At 42.6% G+C, this 16,104-nt stretch overlaps 1 protein-coding gene across 6 annotated transcripts in view; it reads right to left on the minus strand.

The window, feature by feature from the left end:
• SNTG2 (syntrophin gamma 2) overlaps positions 1 to 16,104 on the minus strand; it is a 418,988-nt gene that overhangs the window by 223,899 nt on the left and 178,985 nt on the right. For 5 of the 6 annotated variants that reach the window (XM_084826732.1, XM_084826734.1, XM_084826737.1 and 2 more), the window contains one exon: positions 12,102 to 12,239. In XM_084826732.1, the coding sequence (XP_084682858.1) occupies positions 12,102 to 12,239 (138 nt within the window). The remainder of the gene's footprint in view (positions 1 to 12,101; positions 12,240 to 16,104) is intronic. The other variant, XM_084826733.1, reaches the window with a different exon arrangement.

Consider the following 16,104-nt stretch of genomic DNA (forward strand, 5'->3'; position numbering starts at 1 on the left):
TTCCCAGCTACTTTTTATTTTTAAGGTGCTTTCAAATGTGCAAAAAAACACAAAAAACCTCCAGGTATCATTGAAAAATTTCCTGCACATTTTTGATATGCACAGGTATGCAAGAAAATGCACATATGCACACACACCCTTTTAAACTACAGCACAGTTTAATGCAGATTTAAACTTCACTCAGGCTTGAAAAACTCTTTGAAAGAGCTAATGATTGTTGTTCTGAATGGATAAGCTGCCACAACATGAAATCAATACTTTTCTGCTTTTCAACTTGCGACTTTGATTTATACTCAGATTCAGTAATCGCCACATTCTTATTAAAACCCTTTCCGCTGAGATACTCCTGGCAGATCCTGAATAGATACAGAAATTATTCTTCTGACCAGGAATGCAGCAGTTGCAAGGTATAGTCATCAGGGATTTTTGGCTTCCTTTCATCTATTTTAGAAAGGGAAGGTACTCTGTACATGTCAGTGCTAGGGATTCTGGAGAAATTCAAGACAGACTAAAAGGAGCTCGTATTTCTAAGAATCCAATCTGTGGAATCTGCTGCAGTAATCCCTTCAGGCCGTGTGGAGTCCGTGGACTTTCAGATGATTTTTTTTTTACTTTCCTGAAATTTACGCATATATATTTGTAGGCAAATATGTTAGTTTCTGCTGAGGAAACACTGAATGGAATGGGGGACAATACGCTAAGTGTTACGTACTGAGGTAAATTATGTAAATACTTACGTAATTATTTGTGGATTTTTCTGCATGATGGAAAAAAAATCATCTGCATCCATCTGTGGGCAGACGACGGAACAAAAGGCACCTGGCAATCCGCGAAACACAGACGGTGCGGATTTTACACAGTCCGCACATCCCTAGTCAGTGCACAATGCAATAAACTGAATGGGGCATATGGTGGTATGTTTGGTTAACACAGCCTATGACAGCATTCTAGGCCAGGGGAAGTGTGTGTGTGTGTGTGTGTGTGTGTGTGTGTATACCAATCCTGGCCACAGCAGATCAGTAATAGGAACATCATATGACAGATTATCATAGTGGTCCAGGCTGTATGTCTGAATCAAGAGCAGTCAGTCATGCAGCACAGTAAATAACACATTAATCCTATTTAAATACATTTCTTAGAAGTATGTTCCATACCAGTGGAATGTAGGACAGTTTGTTGTACTGTCAATTTTATCTAACTTGTATGTGTAAAAAAGTCTCCATCTCTGACAGCTTGTAGCAGAAGTATGAAGTGGCCAGGCTATTGTGTGCTAAGGCCTTTTTTCTTTCCCTTTTTTATGTGGAAGCATGGCTGTTGTTTCAGCCGTCTATACCGTTTCAGCTCGCACAGATAAAGCCTTTTCATCATGTGCAAAGGGAATTCTACACTGTGGAGAAACGTTGGGTGTATTTTGTGAAAAGGCCATGTCAACCTGTCAGCATTCACTGTGAGGGAACAGATAGTACATTATCTAGTTCCTCTTCAGTTTTATGAAGCAGAAGTGCAAACCAATCATGAGGAAAGTACCAAGGAAGAAGAAATGACATATTGCTCTGCTCAATCCTGCCCCCTATTTGCGGGAACTTTTTCTCTCCCCACAAAAGCAGCATTGTGTTTTCTACCTTTTTCACAGGAAGGAGAATTTCGGAGAACATACTCTGAGGGAAGGGGACAGGGTTTCCACATACCTTTTTAAGTGTAAGCAGTTCTTAAGGGGTATCCTTTCTATTTTTATTTAAAACAACAACAACAACAACACCCCCTGCACTTGCAGGGGCCCAGGACTCTTCCCCAGCCTGGCAGTTCTTTCTGAACTCCAAGGAGACCATGTGACTTTGCCCTCTCCAATAGGCATTCAGGAAGAAATTCTCACCTCTCCTAGCCTCTTTCGCCCGAGCTTTCGTTTCACCACCCCTGCTCCCATGAAATGCTGAAAATGGAAGAATCAATTTTTTTTGGCACAGCACTAATATTTACTACCTAAGCAGCATGATTTTAATCCTGACCTACTTATATCACCTCCAGCTCTGTAAAGGACAGTCTAATACACAACAGCTTGATTTAGCTGTGCTTGTTGTTTTTTGGTTGGAAGACTGTGGAGGTTTTCACATCCATTTAGTTTGACATGGGTCCAGACAAACCATTTCACAACATCCCCGCAGGCCTTGGTGGGAGAAAGAGGGGAATATCGACACCTGCCCTGCTTTACACTTCACCACCATTCACTAGCTCACACTGAAGTAGCAGAACTCCCTGTTCATCCATAGGGCTTGAATTATGGGGTTGGGGGTTAGTCCCCTTACCTGTTGTGATGGCCTCCTTACCTACTATTTTTAGAAGGATACAGGAAGGCCAAGATTTGACTGAAATTGGAGGGTGTCAAGAACTGCCGTCCACTTGTGCATTTCATTACAGGCCCTTCTACTGTTTCCCCAGTAATCCAAGGCATATTCTTTTACCAGGTTTTCATTCTCAAAACTTTCTTCTAAAAGCCATGCATTGAGAATAAACACAAGGAGTTTCCGTCATTTCACATGGTGTGCTTTTCATTATTCATACAAACAGGCTGCAATTCTATACCAGGGAGTAAGCTCCATTGAACTCAATGGGATTTACTTCTGAGTAGACATGCCTAGGACTAGGCTGTTGGTCACAAATATCTAAATGTAATTTTTGTCTCAAGTGATTCTCATGTCTTCATTTTGTACAATTTAGATGAGGTCATCTTCAAGATGGGAGACTGTTGAGTTTCCCAGCAGAGTGTAGAACATTAACAGCAGAGTGTAGAACATTAATAATATATTTAGATTGCTTCAGTACCAGACTGATAGGAGAGACAGGAACCCTGTGGATTGTGCACTTATGTATACCCACAAAGACTGGCTTTAGCAGTAAAGGCTTCAATTAAATCATGTCTACTTTTCTAAATTGAAGATTCCCTCTTCCTTAAATTTCTGCCTTCTTGTTTCCTTGTTTAAGAAGTAAATGCTTCAATTAACAATAAAATTAACTATGGCTATTATTTATTAATCTGGAACAATACTGACATAGGAAGCTGCAAGGAAACATCTGCTGATCAAACTCAGAACATTTCCTTCCAGGCATACTATAAAACTTGTCAAGTGTGGGCACGGATCCCTTTGTGCAGGAAGCCTTAAAAAGAGAAAGTAGGCAGGAAATACACAATTGGTCTCTTGGGTCTTTAAGGACTATGGTGATAATTTATGCATATTTCAATGTTTACAAATCTTGGAGAATCCATCTGTTCCATGGTGGAATTTGAACAACAGAGTAGAATTGTGTGAAATCTAACCTATCATGCTTTTCCAGTAACATACAAACATCAGTCCATACTTGTGTCTACTTCCAAGAAAGTTATTGGCATTGTTTGAGACATTCTGGATTCTTGCAGGACTCTGATTTGTCTTCGACGCATGTAGAAACTCTTGCTGTGATATCCTTTTTGACAGAGGAGCAACGTCCTTAACAGCTTGGGGAGTGATCTTCAGCCTGACTCGCACAAAAATAGCTTTCTGACCTTGCTTATGTGCTCACAGCATTTCTCAGAGATGAGAATGGGCAACTCCTGTGTACAGAAGGCTTTGGATTGTGTCCATTATTTGGGAAGACTTAACTTTCTGCATAAGTCAGTATTGATATTTGTAATGGGATCTGAATCATATGGCTGTAATTTACAGGTCTTGAAAGGTTCTGTAGGCAGCCGCAGATCAATTCTTTGATTAATGATTTATGCTCCCGTGCATGGCTTACAAACTAGCAGCAGCAATTATATGCTATTTCCTTTTATCTTTAGGTGATAATTGTGTTCTCTCTTAGACTATTGATGACACCTCAGGTGCAGTTTTCCTCCCTTCTTTGGTAGTGTGCTTCATCCATATTGTCATCTTTCTCTATGACAGTCATTACCCTTTCATAAGAGCTATAAAAAAAACAAAACCTTAGCTACTTTAAATAATAAGCCCAACTTTTAAAAAATAAATAAATCATTATTTCACATGATGGATTTTTCAGAAGTCCCCCCAACCCTGAGGTATGCATGTAGTGTTTATTACAGTATTATAGAATAAAATGTGTTTGGTCATGATGAAAACCTCACCGGGCTGATCATAACAGATGGTGTAATGGTTTGTGGTCTAAATAGCACTTTCATATTGGAAAAGGAACGAGTAGCCAGGTTTTTCATAGCTTTGGGTAATGGTTGATTCACTGTGATAAATTATGGTTTATCCCTGATTAACAAACCAGTTAAACTAGATTAGTTTAATTGATCTGTGGATCGTGCCCTTTACTTTCCCATAGTCTTAAACGGGCTCTTCCCTTCCCTTCTTGCTTATCTCACCTTGTTTGACCTCTGCTCCTAGGATGTGGGACAGCGCAGCCCGTTCTTAAACTAATCCACCAGGCTAAGATGGAGAAGCAGGTCCATCTGGCTTGAGCCCCTACCGACTGCCATAGGTTCCACTTGTCTCTTACTCTGGACAGAAGCAGTTCTGCCTCTGCCTCTTTGTTCTGTGCCATTTTTCTTTCCTGCTACCTTTCATCACCTCATCTTTCTCATCGAAGGCATATGGGGGGAAAGGCCCCAGCTGGAATCAATCTGCAAACTATGCTTTACTCCAGGACTGCTGGGGTAAATTACTGTACGGTTGGACAGCTAACTGTCCAATTGTACAATAAGTATTGAAGGTTCTATACTCCCTTAGCTTAGCTAGGGATGTGCAAAGCCTGGATTCTCCGGGTGCCCTCCCAGCCCCTGCCCCCATTTGCCGGTGCCTGAACCATGCTTGAGCCCCTCCTGCACTCAGTGAGCAGCCTGCACTCACCCCAGCAGCCTTGTAGAGCTCGGCTGTCGCCATTTTTTGACAAATAAAATGGTTATCGCAAAAAAACGCATATTTGCGTATGTGTGGAAATGTGCGTTCTTGTGAATGCACATTTCCCCATACGCAAATATGTGCATTCGCAAAAATGCGCATTTTCGAGCATACACAAATATGCACATTTTTGCGACCGCCATTTTATTTTTCAAAGAATGGTGACTGTGGAGCTCTATAAGGTTGCTAGGGTGAGTTCGGGCTGCTCACCGAGTGCAGGAAGGGGGCGAGTGGGGGCAGGGGAGGTTCCACCGGATCCCCGGATGGAATCGGGCACCTGCGCTATCCCTAAGCTTAGCACATGGTATAACTCAAGGGTGCAGAACCTCAGTCCCAGGGTCCAAATCCAGCCCTCCAGCATTCCCGAAGTGGCCATGCCCCTTCCCTCTAATCATGTGGTGGTTTTCCAGATTCTGTTCAGGTCAGGTTTTTTTCCCCATTCTAAAAGGTTGAACTCTTTCTCCTAAATCTTAGCTACTTACTGGCAATAACAGTTTTATGTTAAAATATGCAGGTATTTTTGCTCCACCCCTTTTGCTTTTGGCCCTGCCCTCCACTGGAATTTATTTGGCCCACAATAGCTATTCCAAAATGGAATTAAGACCTCAGGCTGAAAGAAGTTCTGCTGCACCACTGATGTAACTAAACTGCTTGATGCAGAGACATCCCCACCCCCAGTCCTATGCTTTAAAAAGGATCCATCCTTCAAGATTTTGAGGCTTTGCAGGATAAAGATCCAAAAGCCAGGATGTGCAGGTCCTCTAAAGACAGGGACTCCTCATAAAGTTTCTCCTCAGAATCTGCAGGTAATGTAACAGGACATCTAGAGTTCCTCTCCATTGGTACTTGGAATCTGCATCCCCCAAGCCTTGGCCGAGAATCCAACAGGAAGAGACCCCACCTCACAAGTCAGTGTTATAAGAACAGATGGGAAGCCACCTGAAAGACCCAAAAAGCTTCCTGGCTGCCTTCCTGGAATGGCATAAGAGGTAGGGGTGGGGAGGTGTCAAGCAGACCACTGTACGTAGCTTGGGGATCAGTTGTGCAGGTCTACTATAATGAGTAAAAAGAAGCTGAAAGTGATAAATTAAAGGGCCGGAAGCTGGCAGGTGGAAATAGATGGGATTGTGACGATGAGTAGAAAGCTGAGAAGAGATTAATTTCCTGACAGGAAGGTTAATGCTGAGTAGTAAAGGGAGGAGTAATAAAGGCAATGGAAAAGGAGAGGAAAGGGAGGAGCAGTACATGGTGCAGAGAAAGAGATGACATTGGACAGATGAGAAATGAAATGGAAGCCAAACAAAAACTGTACTTTTTTTATTTTAAAGGAGATTTACTTTCACAAGTATGGCTTCTATCTCTTTTCGAGGAAAAGTTTAGGCAGTGTAATAATGATGGAAATGGTAGCATTTCAAAAATGTAATAACATATGTGAACATTACTTGCTTCTTCTTTTTTTAATCAACCAATTAATTAATGCTTCAATTGCATCCAGTGGCAAATGTTTTGATGAACATTTTGTGCTCTGATTTTTGTACCTAGAAAAATATACAAGTCATATGAAGACTTAGGGTGACATCTAGATTAGTCCATCAAAAGCACAGCAGGAAGCTGGGGTGAAACTCTCTTTTCCACCCAGCTCTCTCATCCTCTTCCTCTGTCCTTCCTCCTCCTTGGGATGGGAGAACCAGAGATTTTCAAGCTCACCTAAATTCTATGAAAATCACTTCAGCTCGCTCCCATTTTAGTTTTCAACCTGTTTTTAAGCTTGTTCAAAAGAGAAAAATGAACATTTCTGTGTGTATTTTTCAAAAGTACACACTTCTCCCCGCATTGACTAAAGTGTGAAAATGCATATTTTTAGAAAAAATGTGTATTTCAAAGTACAATTTTTAAAATACAAACACACATTTTTCAAATGCAAATGCAAATTTGGGAATTTGCAAACATTTCTAAAAAAAACAGAGAGAAGAAGAAGAGCACTCCTACTCGTGTTTCCATTTGGGATTGTAAACAGGACATGTTCACATGATTTGCGAACAGAAATGAAATTCTACTACATTCCTATCTCACCCCATCCCTGGCACCTGGAACAATGGAAAATGGAGTTTTGACAACTACTGTTGTTTGCTCCTTGACTGATGAAAATGAAAATAGGAGTGCAGCAACCTCAGTGCAGAAATTACCTTAAAGCAGGGCATATGGTTCAAATGAGCTGGAGGGTCAGATTCCTACCCAGCAGATGTTCTGAAGCTGCATCTGTGATTTTTCACCCCCAAAATGTCAGTGCTATCTCAATTTGATGAACATTGATTTCCCAAGCATCTGTTCCCCACTGTGATTTATTGTCTGGAATATAATCCAGGTAGGAACTACAAAGGAAAGGAAAAGGCAGCTTTGAAAGACACTGCAAAAGTCCACTTTCTGAGATTTGCTTGTTTCTAGGGATGGCGGAGAATTTCTCCCCGAAACTTCGGGGGGGCCGAGCGCCAACGTGTTCAGCCCCCCGAACAAGTTTCGGGGAGAAATTCTCCGCCCCCCCGCCCCCCGCACCCCCCCCGGGACGGGACTTACCTTTGCCGGATGTCCCTCCCAGCGGCGGGTCCGGCCGGCAGTTTGGCGGGTCTTCGTGCGGGGCGGGAGCGGCAGCCGGTCTTTTGACCGGCTGCCGCCGCCGCCGCCATTCCAAGAAAAGAAAACAAAAACAAAAACACCCCCGTGATAGGCTACGTGACGATTAACGTAGCCTATCATGGCTAGATTTGCAAAGTCAGCCGCGATAGGCTACGTTAATCGTCACGTAGCCTATCACGGGGGTGGTTTTTTTTTTAAAAAAAACTTTTGAGTTCGCGGCCGGGCGAGGCGAGGCGCCTCCTCCCCGGCCTGAATTTCGGCCAGGCGAGGCGGGAAGCCTCCCCCCCGGCCTGAATTTCGCGGGGGGGAGCAGCGAAGCGCCTCCCCCCCACCGCGAACAAGCTTCAAGGACAGGTAAGTGACTTTCGTCCACCTCTACTTGTTTCACCTCTGTAGTTTGAAGGATATTGACCAGTTGCAAATTTGCCTCCCACAGTCACTGAAAAGGCTGGCGAGCAGGAGACATTTCAACAGTGGGTCACTTTGTGAGTACGTATGCTGAGCCTTGAGCTTTTGTGTTCTGATAATGATAGAGTGTGGAGTACAGTTAGGTGCTGTGGGCCCAAGAAGGACGTTCTGTTCAGCACTCCACATTCATGGCATATTTTCTTACATAGGAAAAGCATGGTGTCAGATTTTCCACAAGCACAATGCAAAACCAGGTAGCATTTTTTTGGCCCATTGCTGGGGAAGTCATGTCAAGAACAAGTGTCTTACATGGCCTGAAGGGCACAGAGAAGCATCCACAATAAATGTGTGGGGAAAAGTTGTCTAACTAACCTTAGATGTATATGGTCAATAAACAGCTAGAGATTATGAGAATTTCATTCAATTTCTGTTTGATCTTATTCATCTGTGCATATGTTACCCTTACGACAGTTGGAAACATGTGTTGGCAATTTTCTTTAATAAGAAATGCATAATTCCTTAATAATTTGGTATCATATGTAGTGACTGGTAATCTACTGCAATTAGATTATAGTATTTCATTCTCAGTAAAGTGCAAGGTTTGGCAGTTGCTTTGGCTGAAACCTTTAGCAGGAAGCTATGTTGTCTGTTAAAATGCCTTTCTGTTCACTGAGATGTATCTTACCACGTCACCACACCTTGCTGGTCCCCTTTCACGTTTAAATAAACTATTGCTATTATCCTGAGTTTGTTCCTCAGAATGACTTTCTGAAACAGGTAAATGAGAAATAAAAGAGTTGTGCAGTGGAAACACGCAGCGCAGCATTCCCAGATGACATTAAACAAAAGTTGTATACATATTTGTTCTGTCAAAAGTTCAAGGTGTGAATCAGTCCTTGGCTCCCTGCTGAAACGTTTAAAAGGTGGCATCATCTTCCCAAGGCACTCGCTTTTACATTTAGTTTCAAGATCTTTAAAATCTACAAGTGGGCTGTGCCTACTTGGGGTCTTGCAAGCATTTGAGTAAGAGCGCTTGCACAATTGAGCAGCGCCAACGCTTGCTTGCAGGTTCAAGGCGAGTACAGGGTTGCTTGTGAGCAGGGCCTGTGTTAGTCTAGCTCAGTCGTCCCCAACCTGGTGCCCTCCACATGTTGTGGACTTCAACTCCCATCAGCCCCAGCCAGCATAGCCAATGGTCAGGAATCCTGGGAGTTGTAGTCCAACTTATCTGGAGGGCACCAGGCTGGAAAGGCGAGCCTAGATCCTGTGACTGCCAATGCCACCTCCCTGTTTCTCTTTCCCAACATCACACCCAGCAACATACATTGGGGCAGGAAAGGGAAAGTCAGTGGTGGGTCTTTTCCCACCGGGGACTGCGACTACTTATCACAGCCCTACTTCCTGACAGGAGAAAATGCTCAGCCAGGGCCTGGGGAACACCCACCTTAGGGTGGCCCCTTACGAATTGCCAAAAAAGAAGGCAATCGAGGTTTGCATAAAATCTGCACATGCTAATTCACATGCCCAGATGCAAATTTAGAGATGACTGTTATAATGTAAATAGAAATACAATTTCATAGTGGGACCTGGTGACCTCTGTGCCTGCCTGTTCAGTTTGCTGTCCAGGTGCTAACTGTTGATGGACAATTTCAGGGCCCCTGTTCTCCCCCCTTATGATCCTTTATCTTTAAACCAGACTTGGACAGGACAGCCCTTCAGACAGAGGACACCTTCAAACAGAGGATGGTCCTCTTGCAGCCTTCATATAGAGAACTGTCCTCTTGAAAAGAGGACACACCCATCTCCTCCACCTTCCCCTGCCATGCCCCAGAGGTGAGTTATTTGGGCTTGAGGCAGAGAAAGAATGAACACCCTCCAAGCTTTTAGTGAGTATTCATGTTGCACACTAACAAAAAGCTCAAGCTTTAATGGGTGTTTGCAGACTCAAACCTTTTGTCAGCGAGGAATGGGATGATCATGGACCCTCAGTGCCTTCTTTATCGATCTCATTCCAGAAAGAGCTGTGCACAAAAGCAGGGTGTGCAACTGATAACAATGCTTCGTAATCGGATGTGCATATGCATTCACATCTCAGTCCAGAGGCACACTCACAGTCACAACTGATAGCAGGGGTGAACAAACACCCATTTGCCTCCCCATCTGCACAGGTTTGTTTGTTTTCCTTACATGCAATGGCATTCCAGAACAGGTTTATGCATTCATTTCTGGACTGGCCCTCGTTTGTATTCAGTAATAGGCATCTAATATGTGGTTGCATAGTTAGAACAGCTGTTCTACATCTGAAAAGCCCAAACATGTGGCCAACCTGATCACTGGACCGAGAGCATCGTCTCTCATCTTGTATATTTATTCCAGTAAACATGAACACAATATTATGCTGTACGTGGTATAACCTGGGTGTAGGGCTGATATCTTGGCTTTCAGGGCATGGTGGTGGCAGATGGAGGTGGGGGAAACAGGTTAATATAGGCCAGCCGATATACAAATAGTCTAACATGTTTACATCAAAACAATTTACAGTACAATCATATGCATATCTACTCAGAAATTAGTCCCACTGAGTTAAATGGGAGTTACTCCCAGGTAGGTGGGTACAGGGTTGCACTGTTAATTTAGTAATTTTAATATAGAGTTAATAACAATACCCATAGGAAACATCCAAGTGCTTGCCAGTTATCTCCAGTGCCTTTGTATTCAGCTAGCCAGAACACAGGTAGATGGGAACAGATTACGCCATACAGAGGAATTAGGTAGAATACTGCCTGTATGTTTTTTTTAGTTTCTATATCCGTAAGAAAAAGGGGCTAGAGACTCTTTAAAAACAAACAACACAACCACCCCTCAAAAAGCGGAACATTCAGGAGAATGTCTTTAGAAGGAGGGTTAACCTCTCCATGCACCATGGGTTGTATTCAATGGGTTATCTCCAATGTTAGTCTGACTCAAGCCCCATTCATTTCAGTGGGTCTACTCTAAGTAGGGCTAAATGGGATACAACCCCTTGTCCTTTTCTGATTCTTAAATAAACCTCAGGAAGTTTTTTTTCCATCTGTATGAAGATACCTCCATATGATATAGAAATACAATGATACATAGTTAGAGAACATGTCTAAAGACATATTCACTGGTATTAGGGATGTTAGAGGAATCCGATTGTGGGGTGGAGCTCAACAAACTTTCGTCAGCTTGCCCCCCTGGACTCCATTTTGTCTTCTGCCAACTGGCCTCACTTGGTGCACGACTTGGGCCACCTGGCAACATTTCTGGGGGTTCTGGCATGAAAAAACATTTGCACAACTTACAGCTGCAAACTGTGTACATTTGCACAATTTGTGCAAATTACAGCCATAATTTTCACAAATTATGCAAATTTGCACAATATGTGGCCAAAATTTGTGCAAATGGTACCCGGGGTGCCAGGTGAGGGATCTAATTTGTGCAAATGGTACCCAGGGTGCCAGGTGAGGGATCTAATTTGTGCAAATGGCACTCACAGGCACCATATTGGGGAAATGGGAATTTTAGAAAAAAATCCTGATTAAGTTCCCGGATTTTGGGAAAAAGCCCATGGCTTGGCTTGCTAATGCAAGCTGAGCCAGGCTCTGGGAAAATCCAATGAGCCTTAAAAGAGCCGGATGTCTCTGTGATGGCCATCCCTAAGTGGCATTTGGAAAAGAAAACACAGTACTACCATTTAAGTCGCACGGGAATATGAGAAGCTTAACAGGCATGGGAGTATCCATATTTGATACTCAGACAAAAAGATGATTCAGGAAGGAATATTATGTGTATTCTCCTCCTCAGAGTATTTCAGTGGGACCAAATCACTTTCTTACATTTAGGTAAACACCGCTAAAGATTGGTAAAGATAAATGGCATTCCCAGTTCTTACATACTAACATTTATTACTCTTTGTAGTTTCACTTGATTTAGATCATATAAAACTATAAAAAGAAATGAAGCTTTAGGGGAAGTACAAGTTGTTACTCTTTTGAAAACCTTTAGTATTTGTTGTCTTTGGCATGGAATTTGTACTCTGTGACATAATTTTGATATTACCTGTTTAGAATAGCATACTTTCAGGTAATTTTGCAAGACAGAAAAAACATACGGTTGGGAGCACAAAGTTATAGAAGCACTTACATTTGCACTGTGATCACTTCCACTAACACAGATGACATCTTGTTTTTGAATTGTTAGTACCTCTTTTGTAAGCCTCAGTCGGATTTCATAGGCGTTTTCGGATATTTCATCATATAACAATGCAATTCCAGTTTTTGTCTGTAGAACCAAGGCAATAAAAAACAGAGATCAAAGATGTCAGATATCTTTTAAAAAATACATCTGATAAAGATAAATTTATAATGCATGTCTTATGTGTTCATAATAATGATTTTCCCTCATCTGTTTATACTTCTTGTGTGTTAAGAAGTAGCAAGGAGATATATCAGAAATATCCAAGTAATATTCTATACCAATCTTCATGGATTGCCTAATGCTATCAAGCAGTTTAGCTCTTGCACATTTGCAAAGTCTTGTATTGCAAGTAAAGTTCATCCTGTCCCAGGCATGTTTGTCGAGTTCTTCCAACCTTGCCTCTTAAAAAAACTCTCCCCATCCCCCTGCAACAGAACAGTGCTGATGCAGTACTGTGCCAATGCTAGAGGATTATGGGAACTTAGAAAGTGACACAAGGCAAATGGCTTGAATGCCCTCTCCCACTAAAATGCAGCACTCTTGCATGGCATTTGGGCTTCCCCCAAGAAAAGGTGCTGCTGTGCCAAGAGATACTGGAATTTTTCTCAGCAGTGACCCAAGAAGATAACACACTTCTTTTGGCCAGTACTAGAAACATAATTGGCAAAAGGAGAAAGTGACGGCAGAGGATGAGATGGCTAGATAGCATCACTGATGCAATGAATATGGACTTGAGCACGCTCCGAGAGAGAGCAGAGGACAGGAAGGCCTGGCGTACTGTGGTCCATGGGGTCACAAACAGTCGGACACGACTGAACGACTGAACAACAAAAAAAGAAACATAATTGATCTTCTGCTCTACTGGCCTCTTTGCAAGGTTCAATAGGATTGGCATGATATTGATATTTAAAGAACTTCTACAATTAGGGATATTGGAGGAATATGATTGGGGGTAGAGATCAATGAGTTTGCACCAACTTCGCCCCCCGGACTCTGGCTCACAGATCCCTGAGCTGGCCCAACTTGATACATGCCGATTTGGGCAAGCTTGTGGTTTTCCACTTTTTAAAAATTTGTGCAAGTCACAATTTGTGCAAAAACACAGGTATAAATATCTATGGAAATCGTGATTTGTGCAAAATTACAGCTGTAAATAGCATAATTTGTATGAAATTGAACTATTTATGGCCATGATTTTGCGCAAGTCATGATTTCTGTAAATATTCATGTCCGCAATTTTGTGCAAATCGTGACTTGCAGATTTTTTTAAAAGTGGGAACGTTCCCAAGTTTCAGGAACTGATCTGCTGCTTGGCTTGCAAATGCTTGCTGAACTGGGGGCACTGGGGGGGGATACATCAAGACAAACATGAACAGGATTTCCCCTTGACGACCATCCCTATCTACAATCAAAGTAAATATTCTCTCATGTAGCGTGAAACACTGGGAAAAGATACTTTATTCATTTTATTTATTAATGTTATTTATATCCCACCTTTCCGGGAAAAAATAGTACTCAATGCAGTTAACGATAAAATCCAGATTAAAAACAAAAGCTTGCTTAAAACGTAAGGCAAAAACAAATAAATTCAAAACACAATTCAAAAGACAACAATACCCAAAATATCCAGATTAAAAGTTGAGACACAAGTACTTATCTGAAACTTTTCCAACTAGTCAAACCAGGACTGAATAGATAATACTTTTATTTTATAAATCAACTAATTTACACAGAATCATTCCCTTTTATATATATATATAAACATTATCTGGTTTGTTTCACTTTGTTGTTGTTCAGTCGTTAAGTCGTGTCCGACTGTTCGTGACCCCATGGACCATAGCACTCCAGGCCTTCCTGTCCTGCGCTCTCTCCCGGAGTGTGCTCAAGTCCATATTCATTGCATCAGTGATGCTACCTAGGGATGGCAGAGAATTCCGCCACGGATCTTGGTGAGGCCGAATGCCAGTGCATTCGGCCCCCCAAAATCTGTGGCGGAACGGCCTGCCACCCCCCGCCCCCCGGGATGAGACTTACCTGGGGCGGATCTTCCGGGTGGCGGCGGCTCTGGCGGCGGCTGGTCTTCCGACCGGCTGCTGCCGCTGCCATTTGCAGTCTTGTTGGTTTGGTTTTTTTTTTTTTTACAAGACGTGATAGGCTACGTAAAGACTTACATAGCCTATCACGTCTGGCTTAAAAAAAAACGCATACGCAAATGGCGGCGGCTACGGCCACCTCCATTTGCGTTCCTTAGTTTTGGCCATCTTAGTCTATGTAAATATTTACGTAGAGTAAGACGGCCAAAAATAAAGAACGCAAATGGCGGCGGCTGTAGCCGCCGCCATTTGCGTATGCGTGTTTTGTTTTTTAAGCCAGACGTGATAGGCTACATAAGTCTTTACGTAGCCTATCACAGCTGACTACAGGGATGCAAAAGGCGGCAGCTACGGCTGCCACCATTTGCATCCCTGCTAGCCAGCGGCCGAATGTCCAGCTGCTGGAGGAGCTGGCCGGAGGCTCAACGGAATCCCCGCGGACCGGAGCCGACCGGCCAGGATTCCGGGGAGAGGGACGAAGCGCCTCCCCCCCTAGTGGAATCCAGCAGAGCCAGGTAAGGGGAGTTTCGTACATCTCTAATGCTATCTAGCCATCTCATCCTCTGCCATCCCCTTCTCCTTTTGCCTTCAGTCTTTCCCAGCATCAGGGTCTTTTCCAGTTAGTTTTCTCTTCACATTAGGTGGCCAAAATATTTGAGCTTCAGCTTCAGTATCTGTCCTTCCAATGAGCACTCAGGGTTGATTTCCTTTAGGATTGACTGATTTGACCTCCTTGCAGGCCAAGGGACTCGTAAGAGTCTTCTCCAGCACCACAGTTTGAAGGCATCGATTCTTCGGCACTCAGCCTTCCTTATAGTCCAGCTCTCACAGCCATATGTTGCTACGGGGAAAACCACAGCTTTGATTATACGGACCTTTGTCGGCAAGGTGATGTCTCTGCTTCTTACTATGCTGTCTATGTGTGCCATAGCTTTCCTCCCAAGGAGCAAGCGTCTTTCATTTTCATGGCTACAGTCACTGTCTGTGGTGAACTTGGCGCCCAAGAAAATAAAATCTGTCACTGCTTCCATTTCTTCCCCTTCTATATGCCAGGAAGTGATGGGGCCAGATGCCATGATCTTAGTTTTGTTAATGTTGAATTTCAAACCAGCTTTTGCACTCTCCACTTTCACCCTCAACAAGAGGCTCTTTAGATCCTCTTCGCTTTCATTTATTTTGTTAAAAAAAAAAGATACTAACTAAACCAAAAGACAGCTGATGAAGTGCTTGTTTTTATCTGTCACTTCATCAATCACAAGTAAAAGTGTCAAGAGACAACATACAGAAGCAGCAGGAAAATAATAACAATACAGACTGTCAAATGGAGTGAAGGAAAAAGTGGGGCTTGGCCACTATTGGAACTATAAAAAGCAACCACTTTTATATATTACAAAAAGATGGGGGACACATTCCCATACATTTAGAGCATTTTATAAAACATTTCATAGTTTCGGAAGTAAACATTTTTCTAGCCAAAGATCAGTTCTCTCTGAAAATGCAGCAGTTTTCTTTAAAATGGAAGGGAACAGAATCAGCTGCAAAACTAGTCCTTCTCTCTTAGAATATGCACTGTGAAAAATGGAAAAAGTATTAGTTTGTGTGATCTCAGAAACAGGCAGGAAGCACAAAAATTCAGAACTGCTTCTCTAGCCACAGACTATGACACACGGGGCAGATCAATACTTAAGTATAGTCATACCAGAACAGAAAGATCACACAATCATAATAATAAAATCAATCATTAATAGCACACATAGCTTCACTCAGTGAATCTTTTTCCATTCTCTTGAAAAGGTGAACATGCTAAACACATTTCAATTCAAATGTATAAAATAGTCAAAGTTTGCCAACAACTG

This window comes from Heloderma suspectum, chromosome 1 (genome assembly GCF_057233095.1).
Source record: "Heloderma suspectum isolate Gila_16-S chromosome 1, 16-S_ref, whole genome shotgun sequence".
Classification (NCBI taxonomy): Eukaryota; Metazoa; Chordata; class Lepidosauria; order Squamata; family Helodermatidae; genus Heloderma; species Heloderma suspectum.